Source organism: Salmo salar, chromosome ssa24, assembly GCF_905237065.1.
Source record: "Salmo salar chromosome ssa24, Ssal_v3.1, whole genome shotgun sequence".
Lineage (NCBI taxonomy): Eukaryota > Metazoa > Chordata > Actinopteri > Salmoniformes > Salmonidae > Salmo > Salmo salar.
In genome coordinates this window covers 16,829,083-16,847,610 of record NC_059465.1, presented here as the reverse complement: position 1 = coordinate 16,847,610, position 18,528 = coordinate 16,829,083, and the positions used below count along the sequence as shown (strand labels likewise).

Sequence of the window (18,528 nt, the reverse complement as noted above, 5' to 3'; positions counted from 1 at the left end):
ACCAGCTCTGAAACTCGATTGCATAGCGGAGAAGGTACGGTGGGATTCGAAATGGTCGGTAATCTGTTTGTTAACTTGGCTTTCGAAGAACTTAGAAAGGCAGGGTAGGATAGATATAGGTCTGTAGCAGTTTGGGTCTAGAGTGTCTCCCCCTTTGAAGAGGGGGATGACCGCGGCTGCTTTCCAATCTTTGGGAATCTCAGACGATATGAAAGAGAGGTTGAACAGGCCATTGACATGATCCTGAATAAGGTAGCACTATGGTGAAACTATGGTAACACTAGGGTAAAACAATGTTAGCACTATGGTAACCCTAGGGTAGCACTATGGTAACACTATACTTCACCTGTACACAGCCCATCTGTAAATAGCCCACCCAACTACCTCATCCACATGTTGTTATTTATTTTTGTATTATTATTTTATTGCTCTTTTGCACCCCAGTATCTCTGCTTGCACATCATCATCTGCACATCTATCACTCCAGTGTTAATGCTAAATTGTAATTATTTCGCCACTATGGCCAATTTATTGCCTTATCGCCCTAATCTTACTACATTTGCACACATTGTATATAGATTTTTCTATTTTGTTATTGACTGTATGTTTGTTTATCCCATGTGTAACTCTGTGTCGTTGTTTTTGTCGCACTGCTTTGTTTGGCCAGGTCGCAGTTGTTAATGAGAACTTGTTCTAAACTGTCCTACCTGGTGGTGAAAATGATTTAAAAAATAGTAGCACTATGGTAACACTATGGTAACTAGCACTATGGTAAAACCATGTTAGCACTATGGTAACACTATGGTAGCACTATAGTAACACTATAGTAGCACTATTGTAACACTATAGTAGCACAAAAGGTAACTCTATGGTAGCACTATATTAACATTATAGTAACACTATGGTAACACTATAGTAGCACTATGGTAACAATATAGTAGCACTATGGTAAAACCATGTTAGCACTATGGTAGCACTATAGTAAAACTATAGTAACACTTTGGTAACAATATGGTAGCACTATGGTAACACCAGGCTAAGTAGCACTATGGTAACACTATGGTAAAACCATGTTAGCACTATGGTTACACTATGGCAGCACTATATTAACACTATGGTAACACTATGGTAAGTAGCACTATGGCAACACTATAGTAGCACTGCAGTAACACTATGGTAGCACCATGGTAACACTATGGTAGTACTATGGTAACACTATAGTAGCACTATGGTGACAATATAGTAGCACTATGGTAACAATATAGTAGCACTATGATAATACTATAGTAGCACTATGGTAGTAGCACTATGGTAACACTATGGTAAGTAGCACTATGGTAGCACTATAGTAGGACTATGGTAACACTATAGTAGCACTATGCTAAAACCATGTTAGCACTATGGTAGCACTATAGTAACCATATTAGCACTATGGTAGCACTATAGTAACCATGTTAGGACTATGGTAACACTATAGTAGCACTATGGTAATACTATAGTAGCACTATGGTAGTAGCACTATGGTAACACTATGGTAAGTAGCACTATGGTAGCACTGTAGTAGGACTATGGTAACACTATAGTAGCACTATGCTAAAACCATGCTAGCACTATGGTAGCACTATGGTAACACTATAGTAGCACTATGGTAACACTATAGTAGCACTATGCTAAAACCATGTTAGCACTATGGTAACAATATAGTAGCACTATGGTAACACTATGGTAGAGGTCAACCGATTATGATTTTTCAACGCCGATACCGATTATTATTCTTTTATTTTTATATTTATTTGTAATAATGACAATTACAACAATACTGAATGAACACTTATTTTAACTTAATATAATACATCAATAAAATCAAATAAATAATGAAACATGTTCAATTTGGTTTAAATAATGCAAAAACAAAGTGTTGGAGAAGAAAGTAAAAGTGCAATATGTGCCATGTAAAAAAGTTTACGTTTAAGTTCCTTGCTCAGAACATGAGAACATATGAAAGCTGGTGGTTCCTTTTAACATGAGTCTTCAATATTCCCAGGTAAGAAGTTTTAGGTTGTAGTTATTATAGGAATTATAGGACTATTTCTCTCTATACGATTTGTATTTCATATACCTTTGACTACTGGATGTTCTTATAGCCACTTTAGTATTGCCAGTGTAACAGTATAGCTTCCCTCGCTCCTACCTGGGCTCGAACCAGGAACACATCGACAACAGCCACCCTCGAAGCAGCGTTACCCATGCAGAGCAAGGGGAACAACTACTCCAAGTCTCAGAGCGAGTGACATTTGAAACTCTATTAGCGCGCACCCCGCTAACTAGCTAGGCATTTCACATCGGTTACACCAGCCTAATCTCGGGAGTTGATAGGCTTGAAGTCATAAACAACACAATACTTGAAGCATTGCGAAGAGCTGCTGGCAAACGCATGAAAGTGCTGTTTGAATGAATGCTTACGAGCCTGCTGGTGCCTATCATCGCTCAGTCAGACTGCTCTATCAAATCATAGACTTAATTATAACATAATAACACACAGAAATACGAGCCTTTGGTCATTAAAATGGTCGAATCCGGAAACTATCATTTCGAAATACGTTCCGTATTTTATCTTACGGATGGCATCCCTAAGTCTAAATATTGCTATTACATTATACAACCTTCAATGTTATGTCATAATTAATTATGGCCTTTGTTGGGAATAAATGGACTTCACACAGTTCGCAATGAGCCAGGCGGCCCAAACTGCTGCATATACCCTAACTGCTTGCACGGAACGCAAGAGAAGTGACACAATTTCCCTAGTTATAAGAAATTCATGTTAGCAGGCAATATTAACTAAATATGCAGGTTTAAAAATATATACTTGTGTATTGATTTTAAAGAAAGGCATTGATGTTTATGGTTAGGTACATTGGTGCAACGGCAGTGCTTTTTTCGCAAATGCACTTGTTTAATCATCACCCGTTTGTCGAAGTAGGCTGTGATTCGATGAGAAATTAACAGGCACCGCATCGATTATATGCAACGCAGGACACGTTAGATAAACTAGTAATATCCTCAACCATGTGTAGTTAACTAGTGATGCAGGTGGTTAGAGCGTTGGACTAGTAACCGGAAGGTTGCAAAAACGAATCCCCGAGCTGACAAAGTAAAAATCTGTCGTTCTGCCCCTGAAAAAGGCAGTTAACCCACCGTTCCTAGGCCGTCATTGAAAATAAGAATGTGTTCTTAACTGACTTGCCTAGTTAAATAAAGGTGTATAATTTTTTTTTTTATTCGGCAAATAGGTGTCCAAAAATATTGTTATGAAAACTTGAAATCGGCCCTAATTAATCGGCCATTCCGATTAATCGGTCGAACCTCTACACCATGGTAAAACCATGTTAGCACTATAGTAGCACTATGGTAACACTATAGTAGCACTATAGTAACACTATGCTAACACTATAGTAACACTATAGTAGCACTATGGTAACACTATGGTAACTACCACTATGGTAAAACCATATTAGCACTATGGTAACACTATGGTAAGTAGCACTATGGTAGCACTATGGTAAAACCATGTTAGCACTATGGTAGCACTATAGTAACACTATGATAACACTATGGTAGCACTATAGTAGCACTATAGTAGCACTATGGTAACACTATGGTAACTAGCACTGTGGTAAAACCATGTTAGCATTATGGTAGCACTATGGTAAAACCATGTTAGCACTATGGTAACACTATAGTAGCACTATGGTAAGTAGCACTACGGTAACAAGAGCTGCTGGCAAACGCATGAAAGTGCTGTTTGAATGAATGCTTACGAGCCTGCTGGTGCCTATCATCGCTCAGTCAGACTGCTCTATCAAATCATAGACTTAATTATAACATAATAACACACAGAAATACGAGCCTTTGGTCATTAAAATGGTCGAATCCGGAAACTATCATTTCGAAATACGTTCCGTATTTTATCTTACGGATGGCATCCCTAAGTCTAAATATTGCTATTACATTATACAACCTTCAATGTTATGTCATAATTAATTATGGCCTTTGTTGGGAATAAATGGACTTCACACAGTTCGCAATGAGCCAGGCGGCCCAAACTGCTGCATATACCCTAACTGCTTGCACGGAACGCAAGAGAAGTGACACAATTTCCCTAGTTATAAGAAATTCATGTTAGCAGGCAATATTAACTAAATATGCAGGTTTAAAAATATATACTTGTGTATTGATTTTAAAGAAAGGCATTGATGTTTATGGTTAGGTACATTGGTGCAACGGCAGTGCTTTTTTCGCAAATGCACTTGTTTAATCATCACCCGTTTGTCGAAGTAGGCTGTGATTCGATGAGAAATTAACAGGCACCGCATCGATTATATGCAACGCAGGACACGTTAGATAAACTAGTAATATCCTCAACCATGTGTAGTTAACTAGTGATGCAGGTGGTTAGAGCGTTGGACTAGTAACCGGAAGGTTGCAAAAACGAATCCCCGAGCTGACAAAGTAAAAATCTGTCGTTCTGCCCCTGAAAAAGGCAGTTAACCCACCGTTCCTAGGCCGTCATTGAAAATAAGAATGTGTTCTTAACTGACTTGCCTAGTTAAATAAAGGTGTATAATTTTTTTTTTAATTCGGCAAATAGGTGTCCAAAAATATTGTTATGAAAACTTGAAATCGGCCCTAATTAATCGGCCATTCCGATTAATCGGTCGACCTCTACACCATGGTAAAACCATGTTAGCACTATAGTAGCACTATGGTAACACTATAGTAGCACTATAGTAACACTATGCTAACACTATAGTAACACTATAGTAGCACTATGGTAACACTATGGTAACTACCACTATGGTAAAACCATATTAGCACTATGGTAACACTATGGTAAGTAGCACTATGGTAGCACTATGGTAAAACCATGTTAGCACTATGGTAGCACTATAGTAACACTATGATAACACTATGGTAGCACTATAGTAGCACTATAGTAGCACTATGGTAACACTATGGTAACTAGCACTGTGGTAAAACCATGTTAGCATTATGGTAGCACTATGGTAAAACCATGTTAGCACTATGGTAACACTATAGTAGCACTATGGTAAGTAGCACTACGGTAACAAGAGCTGCTGGCAAACGCATGAAAGTGCTGTTTGAATGAATGCTTACGAGCCTGCTGGTGCCTATCATCGCTCAGTCAGACTGCTCTATCAAATCATAGACTTAATTATAACATAATAACACACAGAAATACGAGCCTTTGGTCATTAAAATGGTCGAATCCGGAAACTATCATTTCGAAATACGTTCCGTATTTTATCTTACGGATGGCATCCCTAAGTCTAAATATTGCTATTACATTATACAACCTTCAATGTTATGTCATAATTAATTATGGCCTTTGTTGGGAATAAATGGACTTCACACAGTTCGCAATGAGCCAGGCGGCCCAAACTGCTGCATATACCCTAACTGCTTGCACGGAACGCAAGAGAAGTGACACAATTTCCCTAGTTATAAGAAATTCATGTTAGCAGGCAATATTAACTAAATATGCAGGTTTAAAAATATATACTTGTGTATTGATTTTAAAGAAAGGCATTGATGTTTATGGTTAGGTACATTGGTGCAACGGCAGTGCTTTTTTCGCAAATGCACTTGTTTAATCATCACCCGTTTGTCGAAGTAGGCTGTGATTCGATGAGAAATTAACAGGCACCGCATCGATTATATGCAACGCAGGACACGTTAGATAAACTAGTAATATCCTCAACCATGTGTAGTTAACTAGTGATGCAGGTGGTTAGAGCGTTGGACTAGTAACCGGAAGGTTGCAAAAACGAATCCCCGAGCTGACAAAGTAAAAATCTGTCGTTCTGCCCCTGAAAAAGGCAGTTAACCCACCGTTCCTAGGCCGTCATTGAAAATAAGAATGTGTTCTTAACTGACTTGCCTAGTTAAATAAAGGTGTATAATTTTTTTTTTTATTCGGCAAATCGGTGTCCAAAAAAATTGTTATGAAAACTTGAAATCGGCCCTAAATAATCGGCCATTCCGATTAATCGGTCGACCTCTACACCATGGTAAAACCATGTTAGCACTATAGTAGCACTATGGTAACACTATAGTAGCACTATAGTAACACTATGCTAACACTATAGTAACACTATAGTAGCACTATGGTAACACTATGGTAACTACCACTATGGTAAAACCATATTAGCACTATGGTAACACTATGGTAAGTAGCACTATGGTAGCACTATGGTAAAACCATGTTAGCACTATGGTAGCACTATAGTAACACTATGATAACACTATGGTAGCACTATAGTAGCACTATAGTAGCACTATGGTAACACTATGGTAACTAGCACTGTGGTAAAACCATGTTAGCATTATGGTAGCACTATGGTAAAACCATGTTAGCACTATGGTAACACTATAGTAGCACTATGGTAAGTAGCACTACGGTAACACTATGGTAACACTATGATAGCACTATAGTAGCACTATGGTAAAACCATATTAGCACTATGGTAGCACTATGGTAGCACTGTAGTAGCACTATGTAAGTAGCACTATGGTAGCACTATGGTAAAACCATGTTAACAATATGGTAGCACTATGGTAACACTATGGTAAGTAGCACTATGGTAGCACTATGGTAAAACCATGTTAGCACTATGGTAACACTATAGTAACACTATAGTAGCACTATGGTAACACTATAGTAGCACTATGGTAAGTAGCACTATGGTAGCACTATGGTAAAACCATGTTAACAATATGGTAGCACTATGGTAACACTATGGTAAGTAGCACTATGGTAACACTATGGTACAACCATGTTAGCACTATGGTAACACGAAAGTAACACTATGGTAGCACTATGGTAACACTATGATAGCGCTATAGTAACACTATAGTAGCACTATGGTAAGTAGCACTATGGTAAAACCATGTTAGCACTATAGTAACATATGGTAACACTATAGTAGCACTATGGTAACACTATAGTAGCACTATGGTAACACTATGATAGCACTATAGTAACACTATGGTAACTACCACTATGGTAAGACCATATTAGCACTATGGTAGCACTATAGTAGCACTATGGTAACACTATGGTAACACTATGGTAAGTAGATCTATGGTAGCAATATGGTAAAACCATGTTCGCACTATGGTAACACTATAGTACCACTATGGTAGAACTATAGTAGCACAATGGTAACACTATAGTAGCACTATGTACTGTAGTTATGTCAAAGGAACCTATCACATAATCCCAGGTTTGCATAAACCTTACAGTGTAAACTTGTGTACCACTCCTGACCTGAGTTATATCACATAACCTGCTCAAATGGATACTATGTAAACCAATTGTGAGCCCCATACAGACTGAGAATGAGATGCAATATTGTACAATATAATACAATAGAACTCAGTGACTATAGAGTGTAACAGGCTGGTTGTTTGGGAAGAGGTGACCTCACCGAAGGCGGCACAGCGGCAGGGGTCATGCTTGTCCAGATAGTGTTCTAACGTGTCCCATCCCCCACCCACACGCACCATCACATGAGTACGTAGGACCTGAGGAGAGAGAGAGAGACAAGGTTACAACAATGACAAACATAGCATCCATTCACACATGCACTCTCATAATGAAGACTAGAGAGAGAGAGTTGATACTATGAAGCTTAGTGCACACACACATACAAACACACAACCAAGTGCACATACACAACCACTCGGGCACACACATACACACAAAAGCACACACACTGTTTAAAAAACTGAAGTGATGTTTAAACCCAGTGACATGGTGCGATACCACACAGACCGTAGATCAAGTCAATAGATAGGTAAATCCTACATGTGGGGCAGCATGCTGAGCGCTTGGCCCTGAGTCCCTGCCCCCAAAGTTAGGTAACACTCCCATCAGATGCACTCCTGCTAGTGCCAATGCCCCCTCCCGCCTCCCACATGACCCCCAGCTGCTGCCATTATGACCACTGTTCATCGCCATGCCAACACAATTAAAAGGAGAGAGGAAAACAATAAGAGGCACACTGCTATGAAAGACACTCTCCTTTTCTCTCCTCTCTTCCCCTCCTGTCAGCTGGCTTCCCCATGCTTTCAGAGTGGGGGGGTGACATCTCATCCTTCCCCTCCTCTCTGCTACGATTTCAGCTATAGAGACGAGAGGAGGGTGAGAGAGAGAAGAATGGGGGATAGGAAAAGAGAGGAGAGCTCTGCACATTGAGGCACAGAAAGAAGCCCAGAGTATGAAGAGATAGTGTCTCTATCTCTCTCTCCCCTGCAGGCAGACGTGTTCCTCACAGCAGAGAGGGAGGCTGTATATTTAGCCTGATGTGATGGTCCCGTGGATAAAGCCACGCTGGCCTGCCTCCTCTCTGGGTTGTGTAACTACTGCTGCCAGCCACATGTTTCATTTAGGGGCTGTGCCCGTGTCTCTGCGGCCAGGCCAGGACACGAGGGTGCATCGGTGTGTGAGCTGGAGCTGGCAGTGAGCCAGGCTGCACCAAATCACATGGCCACACATGGCTTCCCAAACTCAGGACAGGACACTACCCACAGGACAGCTGCTCCTGCTCCACCACGTCCTCGGCTGCTCTTCAACGTGCCCACCACCGCCAACACAATGTCTGTCTGCAAAACAGCTGTCCTCCTCTGCCTTACTTCTTCTTTTCTATCTCTGGTTCTGCTGCTACTCTACTACTACTTACTATACTGTCTGTCCTGAGATGGTTAGTCTTATTCATAGCCGTTCCCACGTGATGGTAAACAGCTAATTCTCTATTTCTGGCCTGTTGTCTATAGCTGGTCCACTGCCTGACCTAGACCAACTGTGAGGACCATGATAAGGATGAGTTTATTCCCTGGACCAGTGATGCTCCAGTTGTCTGCCTCAGCAGCCATCTTTGAACCAATCCATCAGTGATGGGGGGGATATCCCACTCTCCACAACTCTAGAGAACCAACTCCTGTTTCTATGGCAATGGGGAACAGAGATGACTTGTAATTGCAATGGGGGCGGAGTAAAACAAATCCCTCCCAATTCAAGATTGAAGTTTTAAGTTCATGGCTCGTCTGACGCTGTACCACAACTCAAAGCACCCCTCACTTGTACAGGGGTGACCTCCCTGGGCGGGTCCACCCCATTCGCTCTCCTTCATTTATTTATCCCCCTTTTTTCCCCTCACTTCCTCCCTCTCTCCTCTAGCCTGAGCTTATTGTGAGGCTTTGGCAGCTGAATGGGGCCTGTTGGCTTGATGGTGGCTGCCAGCAGGCTAGCTTCCTCCCTGCAGATGAATAGTGAAGCGTGTTGGCTAGGCTGAACTAGTGGCTGCTGGGGGATATGCATAATCACTGTCCTCCTCAGTAAGAGAGGGCGGAGACGGTGCTGAGGGGGGTTAATCTGACAGAGAAACTGCTCCCCTACACACAATCTAAAGGCACGCTTCAAACACACTGCCAATACTACACTTGAGTGTAACACTTTACCTGCTATAAATCCACTACACTTTGAATTTGAACACTTTAATGATTCCAATGCAGCCGCTGCACTCGAGATAACACTTTAACATTACCTGCTTCCAAAACAGCCATTACACTTAGGTTTAACATACTGCACAAGTAAGATATTTCTAAAAACAAAGTCAGTCATACAAGCTTTAAGAAACTTAACACGAAACGTCTCACTGAGGTGTAACCAATGATTTATATACTGAACAAAAATATAAATGCAACAATTTCAATTTAGTCATTTAGCAGATGCTCTTATCCAGAGTGACTTACAGTAGTGAATGCATACATTTCATAAATTTTTTTCTCCGTACTGGTCCCCCGTGGGAATCGAACCCACAACCCTGGCATTGCAAACACCATGCTCTGCCAACTGAGCCACACGTACTTCACCTATTAGACAAACCTGATAGAAGTGTGTCTTAATATGTACCATTTGGATATAAGGCCAGGAATGAATCTAAAGGTCACTATGTTCATGTATCATACAAAATACTAAAACTATACAAATGGGATTAATCTCATATGAAGTATGAGTTTGCAGTATGAACAAACCTCTATCTAAAATGGTCTGATTGCTAATACTGTAATATTAACATAGTGGGAGATGTGTGTTAAAGCAGACTGATAATAAAGCAGATCAGTATCAGGGGTATTTGGCCCCTCAGGAGAGTCTAGGAGTCCCTTGTTATAAAAACATCATGTCTCAGCTGTCTTTGCCGAGTGTATTCTATCACGCGGTGTCGTTGTCGTGAATGCCAGTGTTACTTCTGAACAGCGCGGCCAGCTGCTCGTCGTAGTTGACGACGTTCCTCTTCATGATGTCCATGCAGGGGCCCAGCAGACGCTCAAACGTCTGCACGTCCATCACTAGACACTTGACGTTTCCTACAGCGTACGCTGAAGCAGCCCGGGGCTTGTTGGTGACCAGAGCCAGCTCTCCAAAGTACTGTCCCCTGGTGCACATGGCAATCTCTACCTCCTCTTCCACCCCTTCTCCCTCCTCCTTTTTCAACTTGCTCGTATTCATTGTTATTTGTACCTGACCAGATTCTACTATGTAGAAACAGTTAGCTGTGGCCCCCTGCGCTATAATCTGTTCTCCATCAGTGTAGGTCTTGGAGGATAGAACAACCACCACACACATCCTCTCAGAGACCTGTAGCGATGAAAGCCTCGAAACCAGTCAATTGAAATAAATTCATTAGGCCTTAATCTATGGAGGGCATAGGCCCACCCACTTGGCAGCCAAGCCCACCCACTGGGGAGCCAGGCCCACCCAATCAGAATGAGTTTTTCGCCACAAAAGGGCTTTATTATTATAGACAGAAATACTCATCAGCAATCCCACAGGTGAAGAATCCAGATGTGGAGGTCCTGGGCTGGCGTGGTTACACATGGTCTGCGGTTGTGAGGGCGGCTGGATGTACTTCCAAATTCTCAAAAACGACGTTCGAGGCAGCTTATGGTAAGGAAATTAACATTTAATTCTCTGGCAACAGTTCTGGTTGACATTCTTGCAGTCAGCATGCCAAAACTTAAGACATCTACTGTGTTGTGTGACAAAACTGCACATTTTAGTGGCCTTTAATTGTCCCCAGCACAAGATGCACCCGTGTAATGATCATGCTGTTTAACCTGTCTGGGCTAGGGGGCAGTATTTTCACGGCCGGATGAAAAACGTACCCAATTTAAACAGGTTACTACTCTGGCTCAGAAACTAGAATATGCATATTATTAGTAGATTTGGATAGAAAACACTCTGAAGTTTCTAAAACTATTTGAATGGTGTCTGTGAATATAACAGAACTCATATGGCAGGCAAAAACCTGAGAAAAAATCCAACCAGGAAGTGGATTGTAGTTTTTCAAGACTGGGCCTATTCAGTATACAGTGACTTAGGGTTAAATGTGCACTTCCTAAGGCTTCCACTAGATGTCAACAGTCTTTAGAACGTGTTTCAGGCTTTTGCAGTCAACAGAGAGCGAACAAGACCTCCTGGAGTCTGATGACCGAGAGAATGACAGGCCACAATTACGCGCGTTCACGTGAGGAGGTAGCTGTGTTCCATAACGTTTTTCAAGACCATGGAATCGTCCGGTTGGAATATTACTGAAGTTTTACGTTAAAAAGGCCCAAAAATTGATGTTTTACAACGTTTGACATGTTTCAACGTAAATAAAACTTTTTGTCGTGAAATTTTCGGCGCGCTTCCTACATTTGGAGTAGCTTACTGAATGCGCAAACAACAAGGAGTTATTTGGACATAAATTATGGACTTTATCGAACAAAAAAACATTTATTGTGGACCTGGGATTCCTGGAAGTGCCTTCTGATGAAGATCATCAAAGGTAAGTGAATATTTGTAATGCTATTTATGATTTTAGATGACTCCAAAATGGCGGGTATCTGTATTGCCTGGTGTATTTTTCTGAGCACAGTACTCAGATTATTGCAAAGTGTGCTTTCCCCGTGAAGCTTTTTTGAAATCTGTTACAGCGGTTGCATAAAGGAGATGTTCATTTATAATTCTTTGAATAACAGTTTAATATTTTATCAACGTTTATGATGAGTATTTTTGTAAATTGTTGTGCTGATTCACCGGCAGTATTGGAGGCAAAATATTTTCTGAACATCACGCGCCAATGTAAAATGCTGTTTTTGGATATAAATATGAACTTTATCGAACAAAACATACATGTATTGTGTAACATAATGTCCTAAGAGTGTCATCTGATGAAGATCGTCAAAGGTTAGTGCTTCATTTCGCTGTGTTTTGGGTTTTATTGACACATGTCCTTGCTTGGAAAATGGCTGTGTGATTATTTTCGTCTATGTACTCTCCTAACATAATCTAATGTTTTGCTTTCGCGGTAAAGCCTTTTTGAAATCGGACAATGGGGTTACATCAAGGAGACGTGTATCTTTAAAATGGTGTAAAATAGTCGTATGTTTGAGAAAGTTGAATTATGACATTTTGTTGTTTTTGAATTTGCCGCCCTGATATTTCACTGGCTGTGGTGGTCCCACCTAGCCCATAGAAGTTAATCAGCTTCTTGGTATGCCATACCTTTCAGGTGGATGGATTATTTTGGCAAAGGAGAAATGCTCACTAACAGGGATGTAAACAAATTTGTGCACATTTGAGAGAAATAAGCTTTTTGTGCATGTTACGTTCCCCAGTTTCTGTGTTGTTTTGGGTTTGTATGTGTTTGAATGTGTGTATTTCAGGAAATGGCTTCCTGAAGTCCAAAGCAGCTGATTGGTCGGCCCCATTGCAGATTGGAGCTCTGACCCCGCCTTCTCGTCAGGGGATACAGCTGTCTGCAATTACAAACTCCTTCTGCAGCTTGAACAGCCGGGGTTCCTTTGAGGTAGGGAGAGCTTCTTTGTATGTTGCGTGTCTGTATAATTTGTTGTAAAGTAGTTTGTAGCCGGTCCTGCAGAGGTATGTTTATGTCAAAAAGACTGTTTTTGATTATTGAAATTGTTCTTAGTAATTATTCTGTTTTTGTTCCCAGGGGGGGAAGGAGGCACCTTGGGAGTGTTTAGGCAAGCGGCCTGCGGGCATACATATACCCGTAGTATGTACTCTGTCTTTGCACACTAGGTAAGACTTGGGTGGACCACCCCCTGTATTTTGGTTAGTGCGCCAGGTGGCATTAAGAATAAGTAAGTAGTGGGTAGGTAGGTAGGTAGGAGAGGGGGCTCTTAACTTTTACTTCCTTTGTTTTGGTTCTGTCCAGCCTCTTTTCCCCAAATTACCGTGTGAAGGAAGAATAAATTCCCTATAAATGGTCATTTTCTCTACCGCTATCATCCTTACCCGCACACCTCTTTCACTCCACGGGAAATTGAGTGTAGCAGGGTGTTACGTACACCTCTTGGAGGAGGGAATGCAACATTGCATACGGATTATTATATTTTTTTCATAAACATGTGACCAATACTTTCCATGCTGTATTTATTTTTGACTGACAGGGGGTGTTTTGAAGCCACCACACCTCCATCTTGGCATTCCCCCAGTCATGTCACCTGTGATACAGGTCAGTATTCAATGTCCTATGTCTAAGGACATCGGGGACATGGTGCGTAAACCGGCATCTAGGGGCAACAGAAAGCGCTGTTACATTCAAGGCAGTTAACCTACTGTTCCTAGGCTGTCATTGTAAATAATTTGTCCTTAACTGACTTGCCTAGTTAAATAAAGGTTACATTTTAAAAACTAGGTTTCGGTTTAGCTAGAGCAACAGGGATGGATGTAAGCATCTGCCTCTGGTGCCAAAGGTTGCATGTTCAAATTAGGCAAAAAAACTATTTTTGTTTTCAGTTAATTCCTAACCTTAAGATTTCGGTGTTATTGCCTAAACTTAACCCTAACAATTCTGAGATGATGCCTAAACTTAACCTTAAACACTTAGAAAATGTGATGTTTGGAACAACTTCATAATTTGATGTTTGAGAATGAATGTCTAATTCTGACATGACTGTGAGAGCATGTTGCTCCTCCACCCTTTAAAACTTGTTATGGCTTGGGGGCAGTATGTTGACATCTGGATGAGAAGCGTGCCCAAAGTAAACTGCCTGTTACTCAGGCCCAGAAGCTAGGATATGCATATTTTGGATAGAAAACACTCCTAAAGTTTCCAAAACTGTTAAAATAATGTGAGTATACCAGAACTGATATGGTAGGTGAAAACCTGAGGAAAATCCATCTAGGAAGTGGGATATGTTTTATGTGTGTAGTTTTCAATTGAATGCATATACAGTATGTATTGGGTTAGGACCAAGATTGCAGTTCCTATGGCTTCCACTAGATGTCAACAGTCTTTAGTCATTGTTTCAGGCTTGTTTTCTGAAAAATGAGGAAGAATGAGACCATTTTCTAAGTGGACTGTAGAATGAAGCAGAGCTTGTTGCGCGCGTGACCGATTGCGCTCCCTTCATTCTTTTTCCTTTCTATTGAATTGTCCGGTTGCAATATTATCAATTATTTAGACAACCTGAGGATTAATTATAAACATCGTTTGACACGTTTTTCGATGAACTTTACCGGTACTATTAGGATGTATTTGTCTGCATGTTTTGACTGCCATTGAGCCAGTGGATTACTGCACAAAACGCGCCAACAAAACAGTTTTTGGGACATAAAGAGGAAATTTATCAAACAAAACAAACATTTATTGTGTAACAGGGACTCTTGTGACTGCAACCATATGAAGATCAAAGGTAAGTGATTAATTTTATCGCTATTTCTGACTTGTGTGACTCCTACTTGGCTTAAATGTTTGTATGCTTTTGTAAGCGGGGCGCTGTCCTCAGATAATCGCATGGTATGCTTTCGCCGTAAAGCCTCTTTGAAATCTGACACAGTGGCTGGATTAACAAGAAGTTAATCTTTAAGCCGATGTATAACACGTATCTTTTATGAATGTTTATTGAGTATTTCTGTATTTGAATTTGGCGCTCTGCAATTTCACCGGATGTTGTCGAGGTGGGTCGCTAGCGGAACGCCTGCGCCAGAAAGGTTAGAAAATATATTTTGGAAGCCTTAGAAATTAATTTATTAATGTCTACATTTTGTCTTTGCCAAGTTTTATTCTATTATAGACACCTTTTAATGCATACTTTTGCGTTGTCTTATGTGAACTAAACATACAAACAAAACATTTAAATAAATGTAAATACATGTAATTTTGTCCTTGAAACATTTGAATGAAATACTATAAAACTCCATTCATTTCCATGGAGGACTGTTTTTCTGAGCAGTGCCAATATGGCCGACCGGTGGCTTCAAAGCCTCTCATTGCCCAAAACACAGCAATCGGCAATTTAGGGTTTATATACATCATTGGGTGTAATGGCATGCTGTTAAACCCAAACATACACACTGTGCTTTTAAAGGACCTACATGATTCTCCATTTTAATCTATGGGCAAGTCTAAGCTTCCTAATACAGTGACAATATTGACAGCCTTAGGCATTAAGGCAGACATCTTGGAAACACATACGATTTGGAATGGCATCCGTTGAGTCCATAAATTGGGCGGAGGTACATGGGAGGTAAGTGAAACTGAATCGATCAGGCAGACTGCCTTTTTGATGGCAGGGGGCGAGAGAGTTGCAGTGGTGATACCAGGCAGGGCCCAGAGCCCCAGACTGAGGCACACAGCCCTGCAGAAACAAGCAGCCGAGCAGGCCAGATAAGGGCCTGCACAGGAAATGACCCAAAGCTCTATTTGTGTCTTGCTGGACCAGCTTGTTTGGGAGAAGGGAGGTCTGGGTCAGCCTATAGGGAGGTACTAAGAGGCAGAGAGACCATTGGGAATAGGTCAGATCAGTGGAGATTGTAAACAATATGCAGAGTGGACTGTGGAGAGTTAAATCGCTGTAGTTTGGGGGACTTTAATCATCAACCAGATGTTTTGTTTGTTTGACCCCGTTTTGGTTTTCCTTGTAGGAACATGTTTTGCTACATGCCCCCATTGTAATACAGTGTAAGCAGCCATGAAAACAGCATATGAACATTTGACAGTCAAAAGGAAATTGCTCCAGGGCATTTTTGCATCTATGCAAAAATATTAACTGTTCCATTTTAAACCCTAACCCAATCTAAGTGATCATTTTAGAGCAATCCAAAACCATATCCATGAGCTGTGAAAAACACACCAAACCTATGAACTTTGGACTGTGTAAAGGTGTAACTTCAATACTATGGTTGACCAGTTCAATCCATAGTTTACTAATGCATCCATGCACTCCTAGGGGAAAAAATGTGCTATCTAGAGCAGTGGAGGCTGGTGGGAGGAGCTATAGGAGGATGGTCTCATTGTAATGGCTGGAAAGCATTTATGGAAAGGAGTCAAACGTGGTTTCCATATGTTTGATACCGTTCCATTTATTCCATTGTAGACAGTACAATGAGTCCGTCATCCTATAGCTCTCCAACCGCCACTGATCTAGAACCAAAAGGGTTCTGCTGCTGTCACCATGGAGAACCCTTTTGGGTTCCAGGTAGAACCCTTTCCAAAGAGGGTCCTACATGGAACCCAAAGAGTTACACTTGGAACCAAAAAGGGTTCTCCTATGGGGTCAGACAAATAACAAATTTTTCTAAGAGTGCAGGTTTAAGACATACTCATGCCTACATATACATTAACATCCACACACACACAGGCCTGTAGGGAAGCAAAATTCATTTCAATACTCAAGAATAACAAAGCACCCTTTACTGTCTCAAACAATCAGCCTGGTGCCAACCCTTAGTAAACTTTTGGAAAAAAATGTTTGGCCAGATTTCGCAGTAAACACATTGACAACTGCACGCTTATAGGGAAGGGCACTCAACATGTACGGTACTTATAAAAATGACTGATTGGCTGAAAGAAATGTATTAGATTGTGGGCGCTGTTTTGTTAGACTTCCATGCAGCTTTTGACATTATCGATCATAGTTTGCTGCTGATAAAAACGTGTTATGGCTTTATATCCTCTGCTATGTCGTGGATCGAGAGTTACCTGTCTAACAGATCACAGATGGTGTTCTTTAATGGAAGCCTCTCCAACATAATCCAGCTAGTCAGGCATACCCCAGGGCAGCTGTGGTGAATTCCCTGGTTTTCCTGAAATCCCGGTTGGCGGTTTCCAGAATCAGATTTCTGGAAAACCATTGAATTTATTGAAAGTTCCCAGAATTTTGCAAGCCTAACTGGAACTGAGTGATATGCTATTGATGTCTTTGCACAGGGCTTTCAGAAAGTATTCATACCCCTCGACTTGAGTTACAGCCTGAATTTAAAATTGATTAAATTGTTTGATTTTCTTTTTTGGTCACTGGCCTACACATGACTCAACATAATCACGTCAGTTATCACAGCAAGTCACTGAAAGACTTAACAATGAGCTGCAGTCAGTTTTAGAATCAGTGGCATGTTATAAGCTCATCCTAAATATTTCAGAAACTAAATGCATTGCATTTGGGACAAATCATTCACTAAACTGTCAAATTGTCATTAAATGTGGAAATTGAGCAAGTTGAGCACACTAAACTGCTTGGTGTAACCATAGATTGTAAACTGTCATGGTACAGAACATATTGATAAAACGGTAGCTAGATGGGAAGAGGTCTGTCTGTAATAAAGTGCTGCTCTGCTTCCTTGACATCGCTATAAACAAAAGTCCTACAGGCTCTAGTTTTGTCACATCTGTACTACTGCCCAGTCATGTGTTCAAGCGCCACAGAGAGGGACATAGGCAAATGACAGTTGTCCCAGAACAAAGCAGAACGGCTGGCCCTTAAATGTACATGGAGAGCTAGCATCAACAACATGCATGTCAATCTCCCCAACCTTAAAGTAGAGAGATTGACTGATTGCATCACTACTTGTGTTTTGTGAGGTATTGACATGTTAAAATCAATATCAAATCCAATCCAATGCTATTTGTCACATGCTGCGTAAACAACAGGTGTAGACTAACAGTGAAATGCTTACTTACTTCCCAACAATGCAGAGAAAATTTTTAAATAGTAGAACAAATGACTTGAGGAATAAATACACAATGAGTAACAATAATTTGGCTATATGCATGGTGTACCACAGAGTCGATGTGCAGGGGTACGAGGTAGATGAGTACATATAGGTAGGGATAAAGTGACTAGGCAACCGGATAGGTAATAAACAGTAGCAGCAGCGTATGTGATGAGTCAAAGGGTCAATGCAGATACTTATGTGTATGTCGACACCCCTTTCAGATTAGTGGATTCAGCTATTTCAGCTATACCCGTTGCTGACGGGTGCATAAAATCAAGCACACTGCCATGAAATCTCCATAGACAGTCAGTAGAATGGCCTGACAGAAGAGCTCTGACTTTCATCGTGGCACATCATAGGATGCCACCTTTCCAAGGCAGTTCATCACATTTCTGCCCTGCTAGAGCAGCCCCGGTCAACTGTAAGTGCTGTTA

General features: G+C 41.0%; 1 protein-coding gene across 2 annotated transcripts in view; it reads right to left on the bottom strand.

Annotated features, from left to right (window-relative positions):
* Positions 1-18,528, bottom strand: part of LOC106584974 (GAS2-like protein 2A) — a 49,069-nt gene that overhangs the window by 11,612 nt on the left and 18,929 nt on the right. For both annotated transcript variants that reach the window (XM_014170661.2, XM_014170662.2), the window contains one exon: positions 7,512-7,608. In XM_014170661.2, coding sequence (XP_014026136.2) covers positions 7,512-7,608 — 97 coding nt within the window. The remainder of the gene's footprint in view (positions 1-7,511; positions 7,609-18,528) is intronic.